The following is a 27,892-nucleotide window of genomic DNA, read 5'->3' on the forward strand; positions in this document are numbered from 1 at the left end:
CCTTAAGATCTCCTTGTGCACTGGTACCTAGGAGGGGGCAGTGGGGTTGGGGCTGGGGGGGCACTGGGCTGGCGGCCTCACCTTAACCAGGACGGCAAAGAAGAGGCCGGTGCTGAGCTCCTGGACGCGCTTGGAGGCCATGCGGCGGTCATTGCAGTGGTCGGCCTGCTTCTGCAGGGCCTCGGGCTCCAGGTCGGGCAGCTCCCCGCAGCCTGGGAAGAGGGTGGTTGCGGGGCTGCTGGCAGGGTGCTGTGCATGCGGTGGTCACAGCTGGGTGAGGGGTGGCACGGTGCTCCCTGCCTAGGTAAGGTGGCACTGGCCTCCCCTGCTGCCCGGCTCTGGGGGCTGGGATGGTGGGCGGCCACAGTGAGGGCCCCTGGCTTTGCACAGGACTTGTAATGAGCTCTACTGCAGCTGACCCCTGGTGTGCTTTCACGGGAGTGGGGGGTTTCTGGGCCCAGGCTCCCACACTGCCCAGCTGACCACCCCCTGGGGCCTCCACGGCCATGCAGTGTGGCTCCCCAGCCGTGCCTCTTACCAAGTGCGGCGGCCAGGAGGCGGTGCACCAGGACGTCGGCGAAGCGGCGGATGGGGGAGGTGAAGTGGGTGTAGAGCGGCACGTTGAGGGCGTAGTGCCGGAATTGCGTCTGGTCCTGCAGCACCCCGGAGCAGAAGTACAGGGCCATCTGTGGGGTGGGGGAAGGGGTCTGAGAGCCAGGCTGGCCCCAGGGATTTGGGGAGCACACGGACAAGCCAGGCCACTGGGAGCTGACTGTAGGCCGTTCCCTGTAAGGGGACCCACGGGGCGCCCATGACCCCCTCCCACTGAAGATAAATGCGGGTCTTGCTCTGGGTTGTGCAGACCCCTCGTGGCAGCGGCACAGAGAACAGGCCAGAGAGCACTACAAGGGGCCCACCCCACCTCTGTGGGCACAGGAAGTGCGTGGGAAACCTTGAGATGCCAGATGGCCTCCTCCCTCAGAGCCCCAGGCCCGGTGGGGGTTGTGGGGTGGGGGGAGCAGACCCTGATCTAAAGTCCAAGGGCAGCTGGGGCGGAGCTTGGCCTCCCCCTCAACCTGCTGCTGTTGGTTCAGGGGCAGTTACTGCCCTTTATAAGCAGGGAGCAGTTTCTGGTCAGCTCCACGGGAAGCGGAGGAGGGGAGGAGGCCTGGGGCTGGCCAGACAAGGGGCCGCAGACACACTGTGGAGGCACAAGAGAAAGCCAGGACAGCCACAGGGCTCTGCGAGGACGCGGAGGCCGCCACCGCCACCTGTCCAGAACAGCACGTAGGAGAGAAGGCCTGGGATGCCTGGTACGGGCCTACAGGAACGTGGGCAGTGGGCACCCAGCTCCTCCCCTGTGGTCCAGGCCTAGTCTTTGGTGGTGACTGACCTCACGCCCTCCAGCTCCTATCCCTGATCTGTGGAAGGCCACACTGGGACCCTGGCACCTCTGGGCCCTCCACAGGCAGCCACACACCCGCCAAGGGAGAGAGAGGTTTGCCAGCTGCCAGCCTCAGCCCTTGTCCCTGACAAGCCATCTGGGCACCAAGACTCGGAGGTCTGAGTTCAAGAGGCCTTTCTGCAGGGGGCAGTGAGGATGGGGGTACACGAAGAGAGGCCGAGTTTCTCTAGGGGCCCAACAAATGGTTCTAGGCCATGGTGGTTCTGCTGTGTGGGTGGCCTGGCCACAGTGCCGGCAGCCACTTGCCCTGTGGTCTTGGAGGTCTTGGGGCTGCGACCCCAGGACGCCGCGAGGAGCAAGTGGACAGATTCCTCACTGAGGCCCAAGTCGCACCCTTGTCTGTTCCCTCGCTCCCTTGCTGCCTGTGCGCTTGGCCAAACGGATAGCCGGCTCCGCTTACTCTGTGTGTGTCAGGCCTGGAATCCAGGGCACAGCTGGTGACGACCTGCTCAGCTCCCTGAGTCTGCCTCCCTGCCAGCTCCTGCTGGGGCTGGGGTCATGTCCGGGGCAAGTCACTGGGGGAGGTGGGAGCAGCCGCCACACCAAGCCACGTCTGGGCGTTCTCAGTGGTGGTGGCCCAGTTCCCCACATGAGCTGGGCTGAGTAGCACAGAGGCCCTGGTCCCCTTCCTGGCTGGGAAGGTGTCTCTGGGGGGGATGGGACGGGTGGGGACTGTGGCTTTCCTGGGACACGAAAGTCCCAGGTGTCCTGTTTCAGCGGCTTCCTTAGGAAACTGCTGCTGCTGCTGCCTGGTCCCCTGTCCCTGTCCTAGTTCTTAGGGACACCACAGGCACTCCAGGACCCTTTGCCATTAGCTCCCCATACAAAGGCCAGCCTTGAAGGTCACTCACTGGCAGGAAAGGCCAGAAGTCCACTCTTTTTCAGGCTCTGGGTGACTCAGGAGAAGAGGGCTCCTTTCCACAGAGCTCCAGAGCTAGTCTGACTTTGGAGGTGGACAGTTCCAGACACTTCCAGAGGCTGGAGACAGGGAACAGGAGCCCAACTGGCCCTGCCTGGCACAGTCAACGGGCAGTTCCTGGGACCCTGGGGTGACCACATCTCAGAGCAACTAGAGCGCAGAGTGACATCGAGTCCCCTCTCCACAGGCACACCTGCCCCTCTGTGTGGCGTGCTTTAAAGGTGCTTGGTTGGGGGAGATGCTTGTGACCGGGGACAGGGTAAAGGCAGCCAGACCCAAAAGGGCCCTAGTGGCTCCATTCCTGGCAGGAAATATGAATGTCAGGAAATAGATTGGCTGTGGCCAGCTGAGGTGACCTGGTTCTTGTGGACTGATTGAATCCGCAGAGTGACTGAGCCCCTGAAAAATGGTCTGTCATTGCCCCCTGGCCAGGATGGAGCCCAGAGCTGTCCCCATTAGTATGCGCAGCTCTGGCTGGCCTCACAGGCCCAGGGGGGAGGGGGTGCTCCTTCCCAAGATGCTTGGGCCTGCAGGGGCTGAAGCTCAGACTCAGGGGGCTGAGACAGGCTGCCGGAGCAAGTTCATTGTCTAGACCCAGCCTGCCAGCCTGTCACACTGCCTGTGACACAGGTCCACCACCTAACTCCCCTCCTACCAGCAAGGAAGAGGGAGATTCCTTTGCCTGGGGTCCACAGTGTGGGCGCGTGGTGGGGGGTGATGACTTCCCCTCCAGGCAGGCTGCGATGGGAGACAATCTCTCCCCTCCAGGGTGCCCATCCAGCTTAGTTGCTAACTGGCCCCTGTTCCTTCCCTGAGCTGGTCTGGTCTGTAGGGACTGGGCGCCAAAGGCTTGGTGTATGCCCTGTGATGACTCCCTGCCTTCAGTTAGGGAATGGAGCCCCTAAGGCCACGCAGGGGGCAGCGGGCCTCAAACTGGGCCCTTGAACGGCCCCACAGAAGCTGTCCTTGAACAGGCAAGGCAGGCAAGTCTGTGTAGGAGGCTGATAATCAGAGCTCAGGGCTCACCTGTCCTAGGTAACGCCTGAGGCTATCCTCCCCACCCCTCCCCTGAGGTCGTCTGGCATGTGGAGGTCCTGGAGGCCCCTGGGAGAAGGGGCAGGTTGGGGGGGGCAGGTCCTTCCTTACCTGCATGGGCCGGGAACACATGTTGGTGAGTACCTCCTTCCGGGCCAGGGAGTACTTGTCATCTCCAAATGTTGTGGTCAGACTTTTCTAGAGGCAAACCGTGTGATAGGCAGTCAAGCTGGGCCAGGCTTTGGGGAACCCTGTCACCCTCTGACCACCTGAGACCCAGCTCTGAGGGTGGAAGGGTATGTTGAGGGCTCGACCCCGCTCAGAGGGCCATGGTGGGGTGTGGAGGCCGGCAGCCTCTAGCCCGTGTCCCATGCTGGGCCATGACTCCGATGTCAGCCCTTCCATGTCTTGTTGGCTACACGGAGAGACTGGTTTCTGCTGTCTGACCTAAGGTACCTCTCTGTCCACCCCAGGCTTAAAAGCCCAGAGTGGAACAGCCACCCTTCCGTGGGATCAAAGGTCAGGCCTGAGCCCCATAAGGCTTAGTTCCAGGAAGGGAGCACCTGACAGCACTTACTATAAAAAACATTCTTGGGGGACGCCTGGGTGGCTCAGTTGATTAAGCGGCTGCCTTCGGCTCAGGTCATGATCCCAGCGTCCTGGGATCGAGTCCCACATCGGGCTCCTTGCTCGGCGGGGAGCCTGCTTCTCCCTCTGCCTCTGCCTGCCACTCTGTCTGCCTGTGCTCGCTCGCTCTCTCTCTCTAACAAATAAATAAATTAAAAAAAAAAAATTTAAAAAAAAAAAAAAAAAAAAAAAAAAAAAAACATTCTTGGGCTTCCAATCCTCTCATCCCCCTATGGAAAGTTTCTGGGCCCAAGCCCAGCCCAGCCCAGCCCTGGCCGCAGGATCTCTGCCCACGACGGAGTGTGGAGTGGCTTCCTTCGGCCTGGTCCTGGTGGGGAGTGTGGCCCATGGCCAGGGCGTCTGTAACTTGGAGGCCTCTCCCCAGGGCCTTCCCCTCCCTCACACTCCCGGCACTCACATTGAGGGCCCCTGCAGAGCTGAAGTCCATGGGCAGCCCCAACTGCTCGCAGAATTCCACAAGGTCATTGAGCATCTTGGTCTGGGGCGGAGGGTGCCGGCGCAGGAGGGCACGCTCAGGGAAGGTGCGGTGCGTCTTGTGGGCCACGGCCATGTTGGCCAGGAGCATAAACTCCTCCACGAGCCTGCGGGGGGTGGGGAGGTGGGGAACAGGTGTCAGGGGCCGCCACTGCCCGTTCTTTCCCAAACTGGCTGCAGGCTGGCTCTCTTGTGCCAGAGATGCCCCCTGCCACCCAGTCTCGTACCCCTGCTCGTGCCCCTCTTGGCGCTAACCCGTCAGTAGCGCTCTTCCCTTCTGACATTTGAACTTGCGCACCACCTCCCCCATGAATCTGGGGGGGATGGCATCTGTCTTCTTTCCCGCTGTGGCCCTGTGCCTGGTACCCCAGCACCCTGCCTGACAAAGAGAAGGTGCTGGATAAAGCGGTCTGCTGAACGACTTGCCTCCCAGGACACTCAGGGGCGCCCCCAACGGTGAGAAAACAAGATGCTCAGGTCCAGCATCAGCACACTTCCTGGAGTGCAGACGAAGTGGTCAGCAGACCCAGGGCTCCCTTCTCTCCCTGGGGAGAGGAGGGTTTCTGAGGATGAACAGGGCATCACAGACAGCAAGAGGAATGTGGCATCCTGGGGTGACGTCAATGTGCTGTCGAGGTGTTCAAATCCCAGAGAGTTAACCTCTTAGGTTTGAACACTTGCTGCTACCCTTGAGCATAATTAGAATCAAGAAGCAGGGACAGATACGGCTCCCAGTGAAGAGACAAAGGCACACCCAGGACCCAGGGAGAGGAGCAGGGACCGACGGGGGAGGAGAAGTGTGTGCCAAGATGGAGGAGTCAGGAAAAGGGAGAAGCTGGATCGCATAGCCCTGAGGTCAGCACCCCCAAACCTGGGGCAGGAGGCCACGTGCTGCTTCCCCGACCCAGGGCTCCAGTGGGAGAGTGAGCAGAGCACTCACAGCAGGAGAGCGGAAGCAGCTAGAAAGGGGCTGTATTGCCCAGTTCAGGGTCCACTTTCCCCAGCCTTTATTCTGCACCCCAAGCAGCACATCAAGCCCGTGCTTCTCCCACGGAGCCAGAAGAGGTCAGGGAGTGAGCTCCTGTGGCCCTGGCGGCAAGTAGCCGGGGGATGAACTGCCTTTTCCTGGAGGTGCGAGTGTCGCTTTAGGGTTAGCCTTGCAACCTCGCTGAGCTCTTGGAGAGAACTGCAGCCTGTGACGGGTGCAGTGGAGGGGAGAGGGAGCTAACAGAGCCCCTTTGCCACAGCAGAAGTGAGGTTCTGATCTGCTAAGCTGTCCCAAGAACACATCTGTCTTTCCCCAAAGCCCTCTCTACGAGGGACAAGGACTGTGGGAATGGCCCTCTGGTGGTAGCACGGAGGGCCTGGGGCCAGGTCGGGGCCTTGGGAGAAGGCCAGCCCAAGCCTGGGCTCTAGCCCTTCATCTGCGGGGCTGACTTCAGACTGGATAGAGTTTGGGCGGAGGATGGCAAGGGTCAGACATCCGTGGATGGGGAGTTTCTTTATCCCCTACTGTGTGCTCATAGTCACTGCAGTGACCGTTCTGCCTCCCTGCCCCCCAGTCTGTCCTTGTGCACAGCCCTTCCTGCTGAGAAACCCAGCGTTCAGGCACCGGCACCGGCCACGGTTTCCTAAGTGGAGGTCTGAATCCTGGTTCCGTGTTCTTGCTGTAGGAACAGGCACGACTCCGGGACCTCTCCTGACCCTCCTTTCTCTCAAACGTATAGTCGGAGGGCAGCCCCAGCCCACAGGGCGATCCTGGAGACCAGTGCGAACATCACAGGTTATAAGGGCCTCCTATTGTCGGCCTCACGACATAGGATATACTTTCTCTCTCTGCACTGTCACGCCAAATGGCCAGCCATTTGGCTGGTGGGGGTGGGGGGACTCCCCAAGGTATCCTATGAGTTTCATTCCTGCCTTTCCCTTGCCTTCCTGAAGGCCCAGGCTGAAGGCTGTGTCCATCTCCCCCCTGGGACCCTACTGCCAACTCACCCCCAGGCAACAAGAGCCAGGCTGTTTCGCGGTCACCTGTGTCTCAGACTAGTGCTGCTGGACTCTTAGTATTTCGATCTTGTCAACCCAACAGGAATCTCAGTTCCCACTCAATAAATGCCTGGTTTGGTTTAATGTCTGTTCTTGGTCATCATCAGAATGCTTCAGATGCGTACCTTCGTTCATGTCTGTCCAGTCAATGAATGTTACTGTGTGCCAGGCGAGAGGCCTGTCTCCCCCTGCAGTCCGAGAATGCTTGTGGGCAGGGTGTCTATGGTCTGTTCCTTGGGGCCCCGCAGTCTCCAGCCCAGGTGCAAGCTTGGGGCCAGGAGGGAACACCTAGATAACTTTGGGACTAACGCTGCGCTGTGTTTTGCCAGTGTTGCCAGCAGGGGGCAGCATGGCCCCATAGCAGGGCTGCCGTCAGGCTGCAGGTGAGGGAGCAGGCTGGGCTGTGGCATTCCAGCCTGTCCCTGCACGCAACTCCCACCCCTGGGGTCAAAGGAACTGAATGGTGGGGTGCCCCCCTCCCTGGGGTGGAGCTGTGCTCCTGCTCCCAGTTCCTGCAGGTGCTCTGCCACCTCATCTCAGGTTCTCAAGTAAGGTCGAGAATGGGAAGGAAGGGATGGGGGAGGTGGGGCTGATACCCAGAGCCCTAGGCAGTGACAACAGACCCCGATCAGGTTGCTTCTCCATTACTTGTCCTCCCTGGACCCCCAGTACACTCCCACGAGCACCTGAAGTCGGGGAGAAAAGCCAGCATGCTCTGGTTAACCTTGAGAAGAAAGTCTGTTGAAGCCTGAGATGCAGAGGCTGACCTTGGACAGGTCCCTTGGTGCCTCCTGGGGGCTCCATTTCTCCCTGAGTGTCTCAGTCCCTCCCTCAGGACAGGGGGGCAGGAGGTGAGAACTCTCTTCTGTGGAACTCTCTCCAAGATAGTTTGCAAATATCAAGCATTCATCCCAGAAAAGCATCAATGTCACTGAACTGGGAGGTGGCGTAGCAATAAGGCTGACTCCCTGGGTGTTGCCACGGCTCATTAGTGTTCTAGGATAGCTGCAGGGACCATTTCTCCACAACCTGTCCTTAAAATCCTTCTTCTGCCAGCAGGGGGGAGAGGAGGGGGTAGAAAGAACATGCAAACTGTGAGCGGGAGGAAACGGGGCTTGGAGCACCATGGCAGTTCGGTCCTGGGGCGGGGGTGCTGGGAGGGGTGGAGCGCGGTTGGAGCAGGGTCCCCAGTCAAGTGAACAGGAAAGCCAAAGAAAAGCCAAGCAGCCAGCCCCCAGATTCCCCTGAGTTCAGGATTCACTGTCAAAAGCGGGGCCAGGTACCGCAGAGGGAGAACTGGGCTGGGTGGCAGTGGGGGTGAGGCAGGAGGGTGTCTCTGCTCTCATCTGAGGCCCGCAAAGGCCCCCTTCACCAGGCTCAACAGGTTTCCCCCCAGGGGTCAGTTCCATGGATGGGCCAGAAGGGGGCCCCCCAGACTCTTTCTTCCGCAGGACCTGGGACGTGGCAGGAGCTGCTTAGAACCCAGGAACTTGTGGGCAGGAAACAGCCTTGGTTTAGAAACTGCAGTCCTGCGGCCCAAGGTCCAGGGGTCTCTGGGGTCCCATTCCGTGTTTTTCTCCTCAGCCAAAGGGGGAAAGGCAGGGCGATTAGAAGAGGAGCCCGAACAGCTGACTTGTCAGCGGACACCCCTTCACCCCGATTTCCTTCCCCTGTTGGGGGCCCGCGCTGCCTGTAGAGGCCCCGCCTGAGCCAAGTGGCTGGGTCGCTAGGATGCGCCCCTGACAGCAAACGTCACGCATCAGAGGCTGGGTAGTGGGGATGGAGGACCCCGCTCCTGGATCTGGGTACCTGACCTGGCCGGAGCCCATCTCCTCCACCTGCCACGGCACAGGCATGAGATCACAGTGCCCCACTTGCTGGGGGAGGGGGAGGAGGCTGGAAGTCAGCGACTGACTGACAACTGCTCTACACAGGGGCTCAGGAATGGCCACCAGCCAGGATCCCCTTCCAGAACAGCAAGCCAAGCCCTTGGAGGTGGGGCCTCAATCCTGGTCCTGGCATCTGCCCAGCATCCGGAGCCCAGAGCCACTGGGGGCCCACAACTCTGGAGGTCTTGGGGGTGTGTGGGGGGTGCCTGTGACAGCCAGCTGGGGGCCGTGCCAGGATGCGAGCCCATCAGCACTCATTCCCAGCATCCCACCTGCTTGGGCTCTGGGCTTGCAGGTGCTGGGGGGAAGGAGCTGGGCAGAGGGCCGGGGAGAGCAGGGCGGGTGAGAGGCTTCTCATCCCAGGGAGGAGCAGAGCAAGCCCAGAGCTGTAGGAGTCCCTCACCCCCTTGGGCAGACACCAGGTAAAGGCCACAGACAACCTCCTCACAAGCACACACCTTCTCACACAGCAAAGACGACTTTGGTCCAGAATGGTGTTTCCCCAAGTGTGTTAACCTTACTTAGAGAAAAAAGTATAAATATCTATGAAATGCTAGGGGACGATTCCAGTTGAGGTTTTTATTCCAGGAGGCTAATGCACCTCAGGATGACAGAAGCTCCAGGCTGTGGCCCTTACTGCTCACTGACCCCTGGACTTGGGGCCCAGCGGGAAGGACAAGGTCTGGGAGAAGGCGCTCTGTCTGGCGGGGGTCACACAGTGGCTACAGGGGCGATGGGCTGGGACAGCTGTCCTTTTCGAGGAAGGCTGCCCATTCTCGACTGTCGTTGTTGGAGGAATTGGACAGAATGTTCCTCCACTGGTCTGGGAGACCACGGCTCTGTTTTGTTAATGAGGGGCCTGGGGGGTGGTGTCTGTGGCCAACAAGCCCCTCGGGTGGGACGGTGGGGAGGGTGGTGTCCCAGGCTGAGGCTCCTGCTGTTTTGCACTACGCGTCCCGCTTCCCTCCTTGGTCCAATGTGCACAGGTCAGGCCGTGTGGAGGGGAGAGGCTAGTGGTCAGTCGCAGGCCTGGAGTTCCAGCTCTGCCCCTCACTAGCTGTGGGACTGCAGACACAACGTTAAACCTCTCTGAATCTCAACCGATTTACCTGAAAAATAGAGATGTGATATATAATCTCCTGGCCTCCCTGAAAAACACTATTATTGCGTGTACCGCGAATGTGCCTGGCTGGGTGCCCCGACCCCAGGATGCGGGCAGAACACAGCGAGATTCCTGGAGGCTCCCGCTGCCCTCCAGCCCCGATGCCACCACCATGGTCGGGCCTCCAGCTCTGACCAACTGGCCTCCCCACTCCTAGTCTCACCCTGCTTTTTACTTCTTTACACCCAAAGCGGGTGTTCTTTCTTGAAGCAAACCTGCTCACGTCCCTCGCCTGCCTGAAGCCCTTCAGTGACTGACTGCCACCATCCTTGGGATAGCCCATCTCCTTGGAAGAATGAGGTTTACTATGTGCCCAGATCACCTCTCCCTTCTCCCCAACCCCCACTCCTCATCATCCAGCCATGCCGGCTTCATGCAGCTCTCCCTTGCTCTGTCTCATTGCACTGCTGCTCTCCTCGCTGATGCGCTGGCCCCCCTCTCCTCTCTTCTTCCTCTGGGGAGGCAGCATGAGGCACGAACCCTCCGTGCTGCCTGGGCATCCCCTCCTAGCATTTCACTCCCACTGCTGTGACTGCCTTTGATCATCGCCGCATCCTCCTCCCCATCCCAGTGCTGTCTACCCTGGTCCCAGCACGAGGTTGGGTGGATGCCTGAAGCTGGCACAGTGCGGATGTTCTATAAATCTGTACAGATTCCCAGGATGGGGACATTTGGGAGTTGGGAGGGTTGGGTCCCTGCCACTGGGCCCTGTTCTGCTTGGCTGCACAGCCCTCACGTGTATACGCCTGACCCCTAACACTCGCCGCCAGGAGCCCTTGACAGTTTTGAGCTCTGCCTGAGAAAAGAGCTTGACTGGGTCCATTCCCAAATGCAGTGCCTGAGAAGCAATAGCCCTTCCGGCTTCCCCACCCCTGGTCTCAAGGGTCTCCGCAGCGCACTCCACTCACAAGACCCCCCCCGCCCCGCCCCAGAGGGGTAAGACTCCCCAGCTAGAGCCATTTGTTGGTTTCTTTGCTCTCTTACTCATCCTCACATCTTTTTGGAGCTGCTATGGCCGAATTCTGCCTGTGTGCAGTGAGGGAGGGAGGGACGTTCACAAAGCACCTGGTGACAGACCGCATGAGGGGAACAGTCTGGACTGGAACCCCTGAAAGTCTCCCTCAGCCCTGGGAGGGCTTTCTATCCCTTTCTGGGCGAGGGGAGCTTACAGGGCAAAAAGGAAAGAGGTTTGGCTCCGAATCCCACAGCCGATTGGCAAACAGACCTGGTGACCTCGAGTCCAGATCAATTCCAAGAAGTGGCAAGGAGGAGGGAACTACTTTACGTCAAAGGGATGAACGAGTAAAGATGTGGAGGCAAAACAAATCAAGAAAAGCAGGAACCAAGGGCAGAGGGAGCAGGGCTGTGCTATGGGGGATGGCAGTCAGGGCTGGGGTACCAGCCTCCAGCACCCGCACTTCTCTGGGGAGCGGGGCAGGCTGCCAGCCCAGGGATGGGCATGCAGAACATGGTGAAGGGGCACAGGGCCAAGGTAGGACACAGTCAGGATGAAAGCTGGAGGGACCGATGGCTTGTGAGTGGCGGCCAGAGGCAGCAGGAAAGAGGTCACGCCAGAGTCTGAGAATCAAGTGAGGTGAGGCTCTGGGACTGGGTGAGACTGTCCGCGGGCCCAGGAGGGCAGCTGTCGAGGGGGAGAGGGGGAGAGGGGGAGAGGGATGAGGCGGGGAACGAGGTCCAGGAGTGGTTGCCTGGGGCAGGACCGCTGTGGAGAACACGGGGAGGCTGCAGAGGGCCCTACATTTGGCAAGCAGGCACATGGCGCCATGGCTGTGGGGCTGGGGAGCTTGATTTGGGAAACCAAAGATTGAGGAGGGAGGCCGTCAAATGCAGGTGACTCTCAATACGGCCCTTAGTGGAATAGGTGAGAGTTCCTCGGAAGGGAGGGTGAGGAGGTAACGTTTTTCTGATGGCTGTTTTTAAGTCTCCCTGCACGTGTTTTCAGCGGCGAAGGAGCTACCGGTGAGGGAGGACCTGAGGCTCACGATGTGGCCAGCCTGCATTCTAGGAGGGAAGAAGTCTGATGTCCCCTCTGAGCTGTCAGCTCCCACGAGGGGATGCCGGGCCACGTGGTTTGAGGGGAAAGGAGGCAGCTTGTCCTAGCCACCGTCTGTCTGCTCAAGGAGGGCCCCGGGAAGGCTCTTTCGCAGTGCTGGTCCCTGCAGGAAGGGACGGGCCGCTTCCTCCCAGCCGCCTGGACTCCTGGAGCCTGAAAAGGAAGGGCCTTGCCCAGGGCCACAGCAGGCAGGGGAGGAGGGGGGCAGGATCCCACGTTCCCAAGCCCCTTTTCCCAAGTTGTCCCGAGGGTTCAGGGAGGACAGCAGCAGCCCTAGAACATAGCAGGCCCCTGTGTGAAGAGCAGCTGGGTAGCCTTGGAGCACTGGCATGAAGGCACTGTCCTGAAACTATCTTTTCAAGTATACTGGGTGAAAGAGGTCAACAAAGACGGTGGCCACCTCCACAAGGCCCAGGGACAGGGCACCCTGGGGGCTGGCACAGTCCAGACCCAAGGTCAGTGCTGGGCTGACCACAGCTCCGCTGGCTGCCCTCCCTCCCTCAGAGGTCAGCGGATCTAGACGAGCGGCAGCTGACAGCAGGGTCTCTCCTGAGCCCAGGCTCCGTGTAGACGGGCAGGCTGAGCTCCTGACCCTGCCGGCCTAGGGCCCTTGCCCTTGGGCTCTTGGCTCCTCTGCACTTATCCTCTCAGCCCTGCCCGGCCAGAGCCACAGGGCTGCCAAGGATGTTCCATTTCCAGATTCATTTTACAGCTAAACCAGATGAGAAACTCACCCCACCCCTTCCATACCCAGAACACTCCGAAAGTGGCTTTGGAAAGGACTGGGGAGCTGGGCCGCCAGGGCACAGTGGCATGGCTGTGACCCAAACCTGAAAATGCATCAGTTTTCAAAGACCAAGAGCAAGTGAGAGACCAGCAGAGCCTCTTCTGCCCTTGGCCACCGGGATACTTGTCACAACTCTGGGAATCTCATGCAGATGGAATTAGGCCGCTCACAGAGGCAGTTTGATTAGCACTTGCTGAAAACTGCTAACTTGGAAATTTGATAAGAACTGCTCCCAGCCAGCCAGTTTCAAATCATTCCTTCTGAGGACCTGATTCTCCCCACTTGGGCACATTCTCCCCACTGAGGGCCTGGGAGCCCTGGGGTTCGGCTGTGGCCAGGAAGGTGGCAGCCAGGAGGGTGGTGCGCCCGAGCATGGCCCCTTCTCCGAGGCCCGGAAGCCCAGGGGGCTAGGGGTGGGGGGGGGAGGCGGCCACCCTTGTGGAGGATCTGCTGCTCTCCCAGCGGCCCCAGATGGAGGGCAGTGTGGTGGAAAACTGCACAGGCCCTGGGAGTCAGGGCGGGAGGGGAAGGACGGCTGGACGGGCGCTGAAGGGAAGCTGCCGGGGATGGGAAGCTTGAAGAGATCTTTGTTGCGGTTCTCTCCTAGGCCAGGCCGGGGCGGGGCTGGTGGCCTGGGAGCTGGAAAGTGGAGACCTAGAGAGAGAGCCGCAGGCTGAGCAGGCCAGGCTGGGTGGGGGGCGGCCGGCGGACTGACCGGTGCCCACCCACAGCCGGCCGGACACCCCAAGCGGAAGGCGCTGCGGCCGTGGGGCCGACCACACGTCACAGCCCGGGCCTCTCGCTGACCCCTCTCCTCCTGGGCTTGCTACAACCTGCTGAGTGTTTTGGACATTCCCATGAAACCACAGGGAAATGAATGGGGCCTAGTTCACAGGCATGGAAAAGCCCAGAGGAGAAGGCCTCTGGAGCCAGACATAACAGGCCCTGTGGGTGAGGCCGGAGCCAGGTTTCCTCTTCTGTGAGGCTGAATCCACTCCAGGGCCTTTCTATAGGTTCAGCGGGTGGGGTCCAGCTGCAGCGAGGCACGGTTCGTCCGCTTGTTTTTCTAGCTCGAAAGGAAGTCTCCAGAGGCTAGGCGTCCGGAGCATGGGCCCTCGGGCCCTGCCAAAGGGAGGCCCAGTGGCTGCGGTAGGGAGGGGACGGGGTTTGCTGGGGAGCTGGGTTGACAGGCAGAAAGCCCTTTGTCAGCGTAAAGCTAGCTGAGAAGCCGAGCTCCCTTCCCAAGGTTCAGAACTCTGCTCGAGGAGGCACAAGGCCGGTGCTCATGGCAGAAAACTCCCCCCTAAGCAGAACCAGGTGGCTGTGTGTGCTTGTGGCCTCGTGCAGCTGGGTAATTAGGGCTCGCTGGCTATGCTGGGACGTTGACACACACACCTTTCTCTGCTCCTAGCTGCCTTCTAACGGGAATGAGAACCGCCGACCACAGCAGGTATGGTCGGGATGCACAGAGGCCCGGCCACCTTTGGGGGCCACCACACTGCCCCCCGACAGCTTTGCTGCCCTCTTCAGACTCCCGGGCCTTGGAGTCTCTTTCATGCCCCAGCTCCACCGTGGGGCCTGGCTCTGTAACCTTGGACAAGGGACAGAGCTTGGATAAGCCCAGTGGGGGCCAGCTCGGTCATCACTGACATTGGGAGGGATCAATTTTGATCTTAAAGTTAGACTTTGGGCACAAAGCTATTTGGGAGAGAGGAGTAGTCCAGAATGCAATTCCAGGTGTCACCCTCCCATACCCATCCCCGCCACCACACACATACACACACACAACAGACAACTAGGTAAGAGAGGATGAGACACAAGTTCCTAGGACCTCAAGCTACTTCGCTTTTCCAAGTTACAACAGGCTTTCCTCACCTCCCCCAAGACACGCTTGGTCTCACTGCTTCTGGGGAGCAGCTCGCTTTAAGCAGGGCCACCAGCCCAGCTACACAGCCACTGAAGGCTGGAAGGAAGTAAGAACACCTACTGGTCTCGGGCTGGGCTTTCCATGCACCAGAGTGTGGCAGGGTCATGATCTGGAGACTGTAGTCTTTTTGACTCCAAAGTCTGTCCTCTGTCCCCAGCTAAGTGGAGGAAAGGGTTTCCTGGAATGAGCAAAACGTGAATCTGGATCTTTAGGTAAGCCCTGGTTCCTCGGCCATGAAGAGGGACTCTGGGTTCCAATGCCCCCATGCACCCTGGTCATCAGGGCCTGCAGACACTGGGGGCTACCTGGGTGGGCTGCCCAGGGCTGCAAGGCTAGTGGAAGCACGGCCCTTGGGGGGAAACGTGCGTGAGCTGGCATCCACCCAGATGTGCCAATCAGCCCCCATCCCGAGCCCTGGTCTGGCTGACCTCCTGTGTGTGCCTGGTCCAAGGCCATGGGGAAGAGAGGATCAGGTGGGAGGCACTGGCATGGGGACGTGGTCAGGGCTCTCTGGGCCATGAAAGTGACTTGGGACACTGTGGGGCACACCAGGAGAGGGTCTCAGTCTCTGAAGAGGCACCCAAACATGCTATTTATGCCTTTGTTTGTGAAAAAGGCACACGTGGGTGCCATCGGCTTCCTCAAAGACAATATGTCTTGTAAAATCCTTTGGAGCCAAGGGTCTAGACCTGACCGTCATCCTGGAGCCCGAGTCCTGAGCCTTTAATGCTTGAGGCTGCTGGGGATGGCGCGGGGCAGCTGCTCTGAGGGTCCTCTTCCCAGTCCAGCCCAAAAGGGGGCAAGGACTGATGAGGCCTCTTGGCTCTAAGCTGGCCCAAATCCGACGTGCTCACACGGCAGCCTTCTGTGGGCTTCTGCGCGTTCTACCCCCAACGCCTCCCTAGCTACTCAGGCCTGTCCCATGCCAACCTCTTTCCGGCTGGCTCGCTCAGCTGTTTACTTTCAGCCCAGGGCCTAGGACTGTATCTTACATACAGCAGGCATGCTCCAAAGAGATGTTTTATCTGCAATTTTCCTTTGTCTATGCAAGACCGATACCCCCATTTCCCCAGCACTTTATGCTGTTTTCACAAGTCTTAGACCCCTCATTGTTCATATGGGCAAAGGGAGGCTCAGAGGCGGAGTGGTTCCTCCAAGCTCACGGACCAGGGACGCAGAGGCCCCGTCCACTGCTTTTTCTTCAGGTTACCCTGAACTGCCTGCCTAAAGTTCCCTGAGGACTGGGCAGCAGGCTTTCCTCAGCGGTGCCTGACCGAGGGCTCAATACAGAGTCTGTCCCAAGCTGGTCTGCTACATCACTGTAGTCCTTCCTCCTAATAGTCAAGGGCACCTCCTCCCTTCAGCAAGGGTCGCAGCACCCACAGAGCCCAGGTCACTCCTCTTGGCCTGGTGCTCCACCACCCCAGCAAGCCCAGGGGGATGGAGATGTTCCCTGGGGCTGCTCCCTGCCTCTTGGTCTGGAGCTGACTACACCGGGCAGGTACATGCGTGAGGCCACCTGCCCACCTGGCTGGGCCGGGACATTTCTGTAATCTTGGAGTCTTATTTGCAGCCCTGGCTTGGCCTCTGCCCCTTTCCTGCTCAGGGGGACAAAAAGGGCATGAATTGGAATTATCTATACCTCATCACTTCAAGGAAATGCTTTCTCCCATCTGTGTTGGGGCTCAGCCTCCACCTTGCGTCTCAGTGTTGCCACTGAATGAGCACAGGTGCTGAGCATGCTGGTTCTCACTGCCCTAGTCCCCAAGGCCATTCCCACTCCCAGCCCCTTCCAGTCACTAGCTAAAGGCTCGAAGGTTCTGCCTATTTCCTCGGCAACCTCTTTTTCTTGCTACTGCTACTACTCCAGCTGTGGCCATGGGCTGGCCCACCAGTTCAGAAGGGAAGGCAGGGCTTTCTGCAGAGCCATGGCCATCCTGACCTTCAGATGCCTCGGTCTGAACACCTGCCCTGGGAGCCACTGCTCGGCAAGCCTCGGATGAGCCTTTCTAGCCCGTCCTGAGAGTGTAGTTCCACACTGAACTCTGACTCGGGCAAAGAATTCAGGCCTTTTCTAATGCTTACTCTGGAGAGTTCCACACTGTCAGAAAAATCTCAACAGTCTGTGTCAGTCCCTTGGTCACCCCAGCTGTGGCCAGGGCCCTCGGAGGAGCTTGAGCCCTGACACAGATCTGGCTTCCTGCATCAGAGGCGGCCGCTCCCTTGGCTTCAGCTTAGCTCCCACACCAAGTCATGAGGACATGGGCATCTCCGCTTCCAGGGTGCTCTTTGGGCCTCCTCTTGGGCGCTGGGCCCCCAGACTCTGCAGGACTGCTCCTGGGCTCCCGCGGGGCGCCCTCTGCTGGCCATGTCCAGATGAGCCTCCTGCACTCAGTGGGGCTGAGTTTTCAAGGCTCAATCCAGGCTCAGAGCTCATCACGGATGATGAGGGTCTCCACTGAGGTTGATTTTCCTGTCCGGGGACCAGGCCCCCCCCATCTCTGTATCCCCCACATCTCTGTATCCCATGGCCAAGGGCAAGCGTAGGTCACAGCCAAGGGCATGTGTAGATGGTAATAAAATGCTTGGGGGAACAAATGAGGCCCTTCAGAGAAATGATTTGCTCAGTGCTCCAGAGAAAATGCTGAGGGGAAAATGAGGCCTGTCTTTGGAGGTGGCAGTGGACATCGTGCTGCAGTCACAGCTCCTGTGGCGTCCCTTGAGCTTCTCCCCGTAGGAAGGCAGCCTGTGGACTTGGCAGACAGAACCGAAGATGGCTTCCACCGGCCGAGTGGGACATGTGAGTCTGCTCTAATGAGATTCCTACTCGCCTGCAGGTGGTTGATGCTTAGACCTGGCACGGGGTGAGGGTGTAGCCGGGGCTCATTTGTTGGGCCACCTGAGAAGCGAATATTCTTGTCCAAGGTCAGCCCACCTCACTCTATCTAAGTATGAAATCCAGCAGATTACAAAAAAGAAAGGAAAAACCTCTCCTCTGGGCTGTTTCCAGTGAACTAACACTTGTCTTATCACCCACTGGGATGTGGTATGTTGAGTCTGGCAGAGGTCTTCATTAGCTAAGTGACTTGTAAAATATTGACCTACCGTTTTATGAACTAGGCTCAGAGTGGTTTAAATGGATATGTTCCTGTCCAGAGCCTCTGGGCTTCCCCAACATGGTAAAGTCTCTGCCAGGGCAACCTCTAGGACACACTGAGGCCCCGGCTCTCCCTCTGAACAGTGGGTGGGGGCCAGCAAGGGGATTTCTGGTTTTCATCTCCATCTCTACCCTCTGTCTCTGGGCCAACGAAAGCTCTCAGATATAGGCTATGGGAAGCCTTCAGCCCTTTCCGGGTATTACCCTCAACTTGACCTTAGACCCGAGGCCAGAACAATCTGGATGAGGCCCTTTATCCCTCCAGGTGAGCCGGGTCAGTGGTAAGTCAGACAGTGAGGCCAGCATATGTCAAAGCCTGACTGGATCCAACGGTTTCACTTTCCCGAGCTGCCACTCCAAGTTCATCTTGGGGAGCCCTGTTTATCCAAGACTTCTAGAGGTTCTGGGAAGGCTGGGCACCCGGGATGCTGACCAGATTTCAGTGTCAGCACGGCCTTCTGGGAGCTTCCGCATGGGCAGCTGAGGTAGCTGAGGTAGCTAGGCCTGGGCAGCCATTCATGACTGGGAGGACCAATCCGTTCATGACTGGGAGGACCAGTCCACAGCACCCAGCACTCTCTGGCCTCTGCTGGACTGTCCCCACCTGGGAGGAGGCCTTGCCCGATGCCCTCCAGGGTCCATGTAGTTTCCCGGTTGCAGCTGTCCTCCCCTGCCCAGGCCTCTCATCTCTCTGTGCAGCCACTGTAGGGGAGAGGGATGGTACTCTCTGGCTAATGGAGTCATGCCAGTCCACTCATGGGCAAATCTCTGTGAGGCTCAAGCCTGGGTCCTCATATGTCACAGTTGCATATTGGTAGGCTTACTGTTCAATTACTGCTCACAGAAAATTCTGGGTGCTAGGTTGTACCCGGACATCTTCGCAGGCAGTGTACAGACCAGGGGCATTGCACTGCCAACCTCACACAGAGAGCGGGTGCTGCTCCCTGCTCTGCGGCTGTCTGCCCAGGAATGGCGACACTCACCCCACTGGGGAAGCAGCAGGAGGAAAGCCACCCTGTGCTAGATCTGGAGGTACAGGGAGAGCCATTCAGGCTGGGCCTGGGGGGACACAACCACTCCTTCTAGCCATCATTCTCTCACCCTTACAGAGGCTGACAAGACAGAACACAGACCCTGATGAACTCCTCTGCTAGCTCCTGTCCCCTCCCTCAGCCCGCTGCCACAGAGCAACTGCCTCCCCCTGGGTGGGGCTGGGGCTCACCAGACCCTACATCCCGCAGGGTCTCCCACACTAACACCCCAACACCGCAGGCACTGAGCAGCACAGGCTTTCCCATGTGGGACAGGCACATCACTGGGAGCCCGCTCTCCACACACCTTGTGCACCTCCGCCGTGGCCTTTGTCATAGCTTGAGAATGTGGGTTTAGATGCCCATCTTATCCATGGGCTGTGAGCTTTAGGGAGGAGGGGCCTCCTCCTTGCCTGTGCTTGGCTGGTATGGTAGCTGGTGCTAGCACGGGTCCAGTGAAGTCTGAGGGATGAGCAAAGGAAAGGTATCCAGGTCTGGGCTGAAAACACCTGATAACTGCTTCTCAAGGCCACGAAGCACGTGGGCAGACCTCAGGGCCCCTAGGGAATCTCCCTGAGGTCACTTTCTAGGTTTGGCAGTGGGAAGTGACCCATCTGGTATGTAACACAGTTCTGAGTATCAGGGTTTCCTGATGATTCCTGTGGTTCCCCTGCTCTAGCCCATCTTTCCCAGGGTTCTGACCAGTGCTGGCCTCTGGCCTCCACCGAGGCTGGGTGTGGATGGGAAGGAGGTGCAAGGAGGAAAGGGGCTCTCCCTGGTGGACAGGCGGCTTCACTTTCTCACCGAGCGTGGCAGCAGAGGGTCCTCAGAGGTCTGAAGGAGGAGGCTGGACCCTCACTTCCACCCTCTACCCATAAGACTTTTCCATCCCCTTGCAAGGAGTTCATGGGTCAGAAAGCCAAAGGCAGGACCCTGACTCGAGGGGCCCACAATCAAGTATACTGGTTCTGAGGAGACAAATGGGTCCATAAACATGAGAGTCAAGTCTGATGATACTAGGAGCTTGAAAACACGCTAGGAAGAAGGCCCAAATGAGAGAAAAATTCCTTCAGCTTCAGGAACGGAACACTGAGGAATCTGCTGGTTTCTTAGAATGTTTATGACTCAGAAGCTGGTGGCCGGCTAAACGGTCTTTCATCTGTGCTAAAGAAGAATGTGAAGCAGCAGATTTCGATGAAACTGGGGGCGGTCAGCAGTAAGGAAGAGCCTCCCAACACAACAAATGTTCTGAATGATTCAGTTCACGGTGGATTTTAAAAACACAACCTTATTGTGCTTATCTGGAAGGCAATCACACACAATCTAGAATATTCGAAGCATGGGGCAGAACCAGGAAATAAACAACAAACAAAGCACAGCTGTAGGATAAGGTGACTCACGTGACTCACGGGGAGCCCCCTCCTCTGCTCCTCATCCGGGGCCTTTCCTCCTGCACCACGATTCTAACCAGCTGACTCAGCTCCCTGACTCCACACCCCGATGGGGCCTCGTGCCTCTGGAGACATGGCAAGCCATGCTGACTGTTAATGGGGGACACACAGGCAGAGGGGGCAGGGGCTCAGCAGGTCGCGTGACAACCCGCGGCACCACAGTGCATTCAGTGTGGAGGGAGAGGGCACGGCACAGCATGCCAGCCCACGAGGAAAACGTTTCTATATCACAATACAAACACTGTGAACAATCCCAAATTATTAAAAAGGGCTGCATTTATGTCCGGTTAACACTATTCAAGCAAATTATAGGTACAGAAACATAAAACAAAACTTTTGGTGCTTGGAAGAACGAATTTTTTTCCAGGTGAAAAAATAATGTTCTAGAGAATAGATCTGAAGGTCCCAGATTGCTCAGACATTACCGTATTTATCTAAAGATCACAGCTTGCCCCCATCCTCACCCCCAACGGGCTGTATGGCACACCCTTGACTCAATGGCCAGGAGCTGGGTGCTTGCTCTGAGTCACTCTGTGAGATCTTTCCTCACCTGAATGCCCGCCATTAAAGCAGTATGCTCAGAGGACAGAGTAAACTGTGTTCCATTCCTCTTCAATAAATGAGGCTGTCTCTGAGTGATTTATGTCAATTGATGGCCTTTGTCATCGAGCACAGCAATTCCTTCAGGCTCTGGAGGCTTCTTGCCCAACCACCGAGAAAAAGCTGCAAGGCCCCAGAGAGCTGGGGAGTGGCCCTGAAGACCGATCAGGAACACTTCCCCACAGAGAGCACAGCCAAACGCTTAGAAAGAGCCAAGCACGTTCTGGTTATCTGCCAGGCAGCTTGTAGGAGGTGACAGCCACGGGCACCTTTCTTTAGGCTTGGAGCCAAAACACAATCCTGTGGCTTGTTTCTTGTAGGGGCTAACCTCCCTAAGAGTGTCTCAGCCCTCTGCGGCCTGGGCCCGGGCTCTGGACTTCCAGTACCCAAGAGAGGGTGTTTATGTGAAGGGATTTGCTGCTCTAAGTATCTGAACAGGCACTAAAGTCTGGCAGGGCACACCGGCATGGAGGGAGCCGGAAGTCCCACCCCACATGCCAGGAACTGAGTGGGCCTATTCATCCAACGGGACGGCCTGGATATCAACAGTATCTTCTGGAATGCCCTGAAGTCTTGGAAAGGGACAGGTCCCCTTGGGTTTAAAAACTGCCCAGCTGAGCTATCCGCTCATTATAGGCAGGCAAAGAGCAGTCTTCCTTCCCGGGATGCACAGAAAGACGCATGAGTTGCACCAGAAAATTCAGAAAAAGGTATGGATATGGCAGGTGGAGATAGAAAACAAATATGCTAATTCTCTCTTCCGGTCAAAGAAATGTCACCACATGCTGAGAAGCATTTGGAAGAAAAACAACTGAAAGGCTTGCTCCAAGTACGCTGGATAGTGGTGGCCCCAGGGGGCTCCCCAGAATGTGGAGACTGTGGTCCCTTGCAGAAATTGCATAAAGGGAAAGGCAAAATTATACAAAGGACATTGAATCTCAGAAGGAGAAAACGTTGTTTGCTTAATGTAACCCCGTGTTAAATCAACCAAAGAAACATTTACTGTCTTTTATAAGGTCTTCGAGAGTTTCAATTTAGTTTTTAGTTTTGAGAGTTCTTGGTGTCCTAGAATTTTCTGTCTTGCAGGGAAATCTCCCAGGTCATCCTTGGGTAGTTATTTGGGCTGCAAAAGGAGGGGTGTGAGAGTAATGGGGACATTCTCGTTAAGGTCTGGGCCCAGGGAGCCCTTGCCAGACCCAGGGCCTGTTTGGGTTTGGGTCTCTACCCTCCCTGCACTCTGCCTTCCTCTCTTCATATCTCAGCAGAGAAATATTCTGTCTATCTGTGTAATCCTCAAATTGGGACAGCTAACACTTCAAAGGGCTTAAGAATACACAGTTCTACCCCCAAAGCCCAAGCTGCCTGACTTGAAGGACAGCCCTCAGTTCTCACCCCCCATCCTCTGACATCAGATAAGCGCTCAAGGGGCAGAAACTGGGGAAGGCCCTGGCCTGGTGGGTGGCTCAACCAGGTGGCTGAGGAGAGTGGCAGGTGCAGCCCTTCAGGGTCTCAGGCAAGCAGGGAGGGCACCTTCCAGTGTGAGTCTGCGCCCATGGCGATGGAAATCAAGGGTGGGATGGGGGAGATGACAGCGATAGGCGGGGATTTGGAGGCGGAGAAAGAAAAGATGTAGGTAGTTCAACAATACTTCTCCTGGAAATCTGTGACAAAAGTGACAGTTTTGTGACCTTGGGGGTTTCACATTCAATATTCTAGCAGGTAGGGACACCTGGCTGGCTCAGTCCGTTAAGCCACAGCCTTTGGCTCAGGTCATGATCTCAGGGTCCTGGGATCAAGACCCACATTGGGCTCTCTGCTCAGCGAGAAGCCTGCTTCTCCTTCTCCCTCTACCTGCTGCTCTGCCTACTTGTACTCTCTCTCTCTTTAAAAACCTTAAAAAAAAAAAAATTCTAGGGGCGCCTGGGTGGCTCAGTGGGTTAAGCCTCTGCCTTCAGCTCAGGTCATGGTCTCAGGGTCCTGGGACCCAGCCCCGCACTGGGCTCTCTTCTCAGCAGGGAGCCCGCTTCCCCCCACCCCCTGTCTTTCTCTGCCTACTTGTGATCTCTCTCTCTTTCAAATAAATAAATAAAATCTTAAAAAAAAAATATTCTAGCAGGCAGTCTGGGAGGGGTGAGAACAGTCTGGGCTTTGGGTCTGACACCTCTGTTTCAACCCCTGGTCAGCCACGGGTCCTTCTGTAAAGTGGACAAGGTGAAACTTTCGTCACAAAGTTAAAATGAGACACGGTCTTGTGACAAACTTCAGTTTCTGTCCTCTTAAAACATTGATTCCATCTGCCTTGCTCTCAGCCTACAAACCACCACAGCCCCATTTCAAACCTAAAAGTCTTTCCACACTGAAAGCTCGTCCTGATTGGAAAGTAAAATCAAGTGTATATTAAAGGGTAAGATTTCATTATCTTGTGTGAGTTTGTGGTAAAAACTTCTCTCTCTGAGATCAGGAGCAAGACATGGATGTCTGCTACCATCACTTCCATTAAACGCTATAAAGCACAATAATTGCGAGAAAAAGACATACATGGTGTGAGCATCAGGAAGGAGAAAGTATAACTCTTACTGCTTGGAGATGACGTGACTGGGTATATAGAAAAATTAGAAAGGATCTATAAACAAATTATTTGAGTTTAATAAATAAATTTAGTAAGATTACTGAATACATGATCAATACAAGTTGTACTTCCATGTCTCAGTAACAAGGAGAAAAGGAATTTTTAAAAAATCCACTTATTTATTTTTTAAAGATCTTATTTATTTATTTGAGAGGGAGAGAGAGGGAGAGAGAGAGAGTATGCAAGCAGGGGCGAGGGAGTAGAGGGAGAGGTAGAAGCAGACTCCCTGCTGAGCAGGGAGCCTGATGTGGGACTCAATCCCAGGACCTTGGGATCATACCCTGAGCCGAAGGCAGACACTTAACGGACTGAGCCCCCCAGGCACCCTATAAATAGCATTTAAAATAGTACGACAAATATCAAATGCCTAGGAGGAATCTAACACAAGATGAGTAAGGCTTTTACATAGAAAATTATAAGACAGTATTGAGAAGAAGAATTAAAGAAGACATAGATAAATAGGATATACGATGTTTGTGGCATAGGAGACTCAGTATCATAAAAGTATCATAAAATCCCAAAATGGTTTGTGAATCCAAGCAATCTCAATGTAAATCCCAGCAAGACTGTGTGCATGTGTGTGGCGACTGACGATTTGACTCTAACATTAATATGGGCATAGAAAGTGCCAAGAACAGCCTAGATGCCCTTCACAGAAGAGAACAAGGTGGAAGGTCCAGCTCTCCTGGAGATCAAGACTTTTAACAAAGGTACAATAATTGAGGCAGCGTGGCATTGACACAAGAGCAGATACACGGATCTATGAAGTGAAACAGCGTGGAAACAGACCTTTGACAAAGGCAGCATGGTGTGGCAATGGGAAAGTCTCTTCAACAAACGATGTTGGGCCAATTAGAAAAACACATGCAAAGAAGGAAACTTGCTAAACCATATTCAAAAATCAATTGTGGGTATATTATAGATGTAACATGGAGAAGGTAATACAAGAGAGCTTCTAGAAGATACTGTAGGAACATCTGGATGGTGACTTTTGTGTCAGCTTGCCGGGCCCAGGGATGCCTGGAATAAACATTATTTCTAGCGTGTCTATGAGCATTTGAGTCAGTGGAATCAGTAGGATAGACAGCCCTCCCAAAAGTGGGTAGGGATCATTTGATCTGCTGGAGGCCTGAAGAGAACACAAGTCAGAGGAAGGAGGAGCTCATCCTATTTTCTCTGTCTCACTGCTTGAGCAGTGGGACATCTTATCTTCTCTTCTGCTGCCCTCAGACTGGAATTCATGCCATCAACTTTCTTGGTTCTCAGGCCTTTGGACTCTACTAAATTACCACCAGTTTTCCTGGTTCTCTAGCTTACAGATGGCAGATCATGGGACTTCCCAGCCTCCGTCATCCCACGAGCAGATTCCTCATAATAAATCTCATTTAAATCAATATAAGTATATTGATACACATAGATTGGTTCTGGTTCCCTGGAGAACCCTAATACAAACAAGTCTTTAGGATTTTGATAAAAAGTTCTTAAATGGGATACCAAAGAATTAACAATAAAGAAAAAGCCTGATACTCTGAACTATACTGAAATGAGGAACTTCTGTTCACTTAAACTCCACCAAAGAGAGTAAAAAAGTGACTACAGAGTAGAAGATATTTGCAACATGTATAACCAAGAAAGGACTCGTACTCAGAATAGAAAGAACAATAGATCAACAAGAAAACCAGAAAACCCAGTAGAAAAATAGGCTGAGACTTGAAAAGACACGCTACTGACTGGACAAGTAGACATGAAATCTCATACACTGTTGTGTGTTAAACTGGTACAAGCACTTGGGAAAACCATTTGGCAGTGTCTGCTGAAGTGGGTATTTTTTCTGCAATTTAGCCACTTTGCTCCTAGGTATATACTCAATGATTTCTAATAACTCTACACTGGAAAAGAACCCGATGTTGGCTGGATTATGCTGACTGGACAGACAGATTCACACAAAGTCAACTCTTCCAGCAGTGAGGACGAATGGATGTGGCTAGAACAACATCTTTGCAGCAACAAAGATGAATTCTCACAAACATCACCCGGAAAGAAAAAAAATCAGACAGGAAAGGGAGTATATGGAACGATTCCATCCATATGAAATTCGAGGCTAGGCGAAATGAATCTGTGGTGTTCGAAGTTAGGATGGTGGATTCCTTTTGGGAGGATGGGAAGGATAGGAGGGAAGCTCCCAGGTGCCGAAATGTTCAGATTTGGGTAATACTTCTGTGGGTGTATTCATTTCTATTCTTCCTTTGAACTAGATGTATAGCATGCGTGCACTTTTCTCTATGCACATCATAGTTCAAAAATATATTTACCAGTGAGTTTACTGTGAAAATCTGTTTCCCAGCGCACTATGGAAAGCAGTGGAATGGCGTCCCTGTCCACGCTGAGACACGGATGAGTGTCTGATGTGTCTGCACCATTCCCCCACTGCTGGATCCCACACCTTCTCACTCTCAGTTCTGGCCTCAAAAAGCCAGCAGGAGGGGTGCCTGGCTGGCTCAGCGGGCTAAGCGCCTGACTCTTGGTTTCGGCTCAGGTCATGATCTCAGGTCTTGGGATACAGCCTGTGTCGGGCTCTGTGCTCAATGTGGGGTCAGCTTGAGACTCTCCCACTCCCAGTTACAAATCAATCAATCAATCTTAAAAAAAAGAAAAGAAAAGGCAGGAAAAGCAAGCAAGCCAGCAGGAGCTGAGGAGCTAGTGATTTGTCCTTCAGGCTGAGCACTCCAGCCCAGGGGCATGGAAAACCTCTGCTCAGGCAGCTCAGGGCTCTAAAACCTGACCTCGGGCCCCTCTGTCTCCTGTTCTATCAGTAGGCAGAGAAAGGGTGCCGACTCCCCATGGCTGATCGAGAGTGTTTCCCTGCCTCGGCCACCTGCAGCTTGCACTGCATCTGTGGGAGACAGGGTGATGGGAACCGTGAGCGACCCAGGAGGCAGGCACGCTGACCCAGGCCTTGCTGCCCTCCCTGCCCTTGGCACTCCAAGTAGCTGAGCCAGGCCCTGCCTCCACCAGGTATCCCGTGGCTCAGATGGTAACCGGGGAAGAAGGCTGCTGACTTCACCTCTCCTGTGGGGCTTGACCTTGGGCACCGCAGTGCTCAGGGACGGGGTTTCCCTCTCTGTAAAATGGGAGTAGTGCTCATCCTGCCTTCCCGTTCTGTAGGGAAAGCTGAAGTCCAATGCTCCCTGCATTTCTGGCTTCCAAGGTGTGGAGGCTGTGGGCGTGAGGTGGCGGGAGGGTCCAGTGAGCACCCCTTTCCCACCTCTTTGGCTGGTGTGGAAGGGGGAGGAGCGTCCCCCCTCTGATCCATCTTGGCTGCACAGCTTGAGCTGGAGCCAGTCCCACACCCCACCAGCAGACCCCACACCTGCCAGTGCCCCACAACGAGGGATGAGGGCCGTGATGGGAGCAGGGAGCTCACACCTGCACCAGGCGCATTCCAACCTGCTGGCTGCGGCTGAGGGCCTGTACCATGAGGTCGCTCCTGGCACCTTGCTCTGGTTGCAATGCCTCCAACTTCCCTCCTCTCTCTGGATTTCCAGCTCCCCTTTCTCCTAACCAGGGGCCTCTCCAAGAACAAGAAAGGCTTTCTTCAGTCGGACTGGCAGTGTCAGTGGGAGGTCTGGGGGCTCTTAGGTAATGTCACCACTTAGCCTGAGGAACTGGCATTGGGTCCCAGGTGTGGATAAAAAGTGTCACTTCCAAAGCACAGGGAAGTGTTGGTGTTGGTCTGAAGTGGTCAGAGATGCTGGGAAATACCTCCTCTGCTTATTTTAGGTGAAGGACTTGGGGCTTAATTATCAGGAGCCCCTGCTCTCTCCCAGCCCAGTGTGGCAGCTGGGCCTCTGGGACCTCGTGCTCCAGGAGCACAAACTGCCTTTCAGCTGGGCTGCAGCCTCTCCAACCCCACTCCTGCGTGGGGGCTGAGCTGCACTTCTGGTGGGCTGCTCCCACTAGTGACCCACTCCTCCAGCAGGCAGGTGATTTCAGCTCGGTGACTTCCCATGGAACTGGCTGCAGCCTGAGACTCTCCCCAGGTGGTTCTGCTCCCTCATGGTCCTCCACAGGGGCGGGACTGTGGGGAGGTCTGAAGACTCCCTCCTGCCCTCTCCTGCCCCCTTCTCTTCTACGGCTGGCCTGCCTCTGCCAGCGGGTCTGAACCAACACCAGGAGCGCTGCGGCGGGTCTGAGAGTTTGGGGGCTGCTCACTAGACTGCTCACTCGTTGGCTGGCAGGCAGAGGGACTGCACTTCTGAGAGCTAGATGGGACGTGGAGAGTCCCTGGCACAGAGTGGTGGCCCGAAGGCTCAGAGATTCGCTGATGGCACCTGGGGTAAAAGCTTTAGCTTGACTTGGTGTTGACTGGAGCATGTAAAAGCCTGGGAGGGGCAGTGTCCCCCAGGACCGTGAGGCTGGCTGGTTACCGTGAGGTGTGCCGATGCCCAGCGGAGGGACGATGACAGATGGTGTGCCCTCCACGAGCAGCTAAAAGGCAAAGTAGGACAGCCACAGGGGGCCCCCTTGGCAGCTTGCAAAATGGTGGCCCTTCCTCTCTCAGGAGGCTAGCAATGTCCCTGTGTTGGAAAACACATACA

The 27,892-nt window shown here is 56.1% G+C and overlaps 1 protein-coding gene across 1 annotated transcript in view; it reads right to left on the bottom strand.

Annotated features, from left to right (window-relative positions):
* Nucleotides 1-27,892, bottom strand: part of DIS3L2 (DIS3 like 3'-5' exoribonuclease 2) — a 346,542-nt gene that overhangs the window by 2,548 nt on the left and 316,102 nt on the right. The window contains exons 15-18 of the mRNA XM_080797894.1: nucleotides 4,465-4,648; nucleotides 3,531-3,617; nucleotides 539-686; nucleotides 82-212 (exon numbers count right to left, since the gene is read on the bottom strand). Of these exons, the coding sequence (XP_080654020.1) occupies nucleotides 82-212; nucleotides 539-686; nucleotides 3,531-3,617; nucleotides 4,465-4,648 (550 nt within the window). The remainder of the gene's footprint in view (nucleotides 1-81; nucleotides 213-538; nucleotides 687-3,530; nucleotides 3,618-4,464; nucleotides 4,649-27,892) is intronic.

Source organism: Martes martes, assembly GCF_963455335.1.
Source record: "Martes martes genome assembly, chromosome: 3".
Taxonomy (NCBI): Eukaryota; Metazoa; Chordata; class Mammalia; order Carnivora; family Mustelidae; genus Martes; species Martes martes.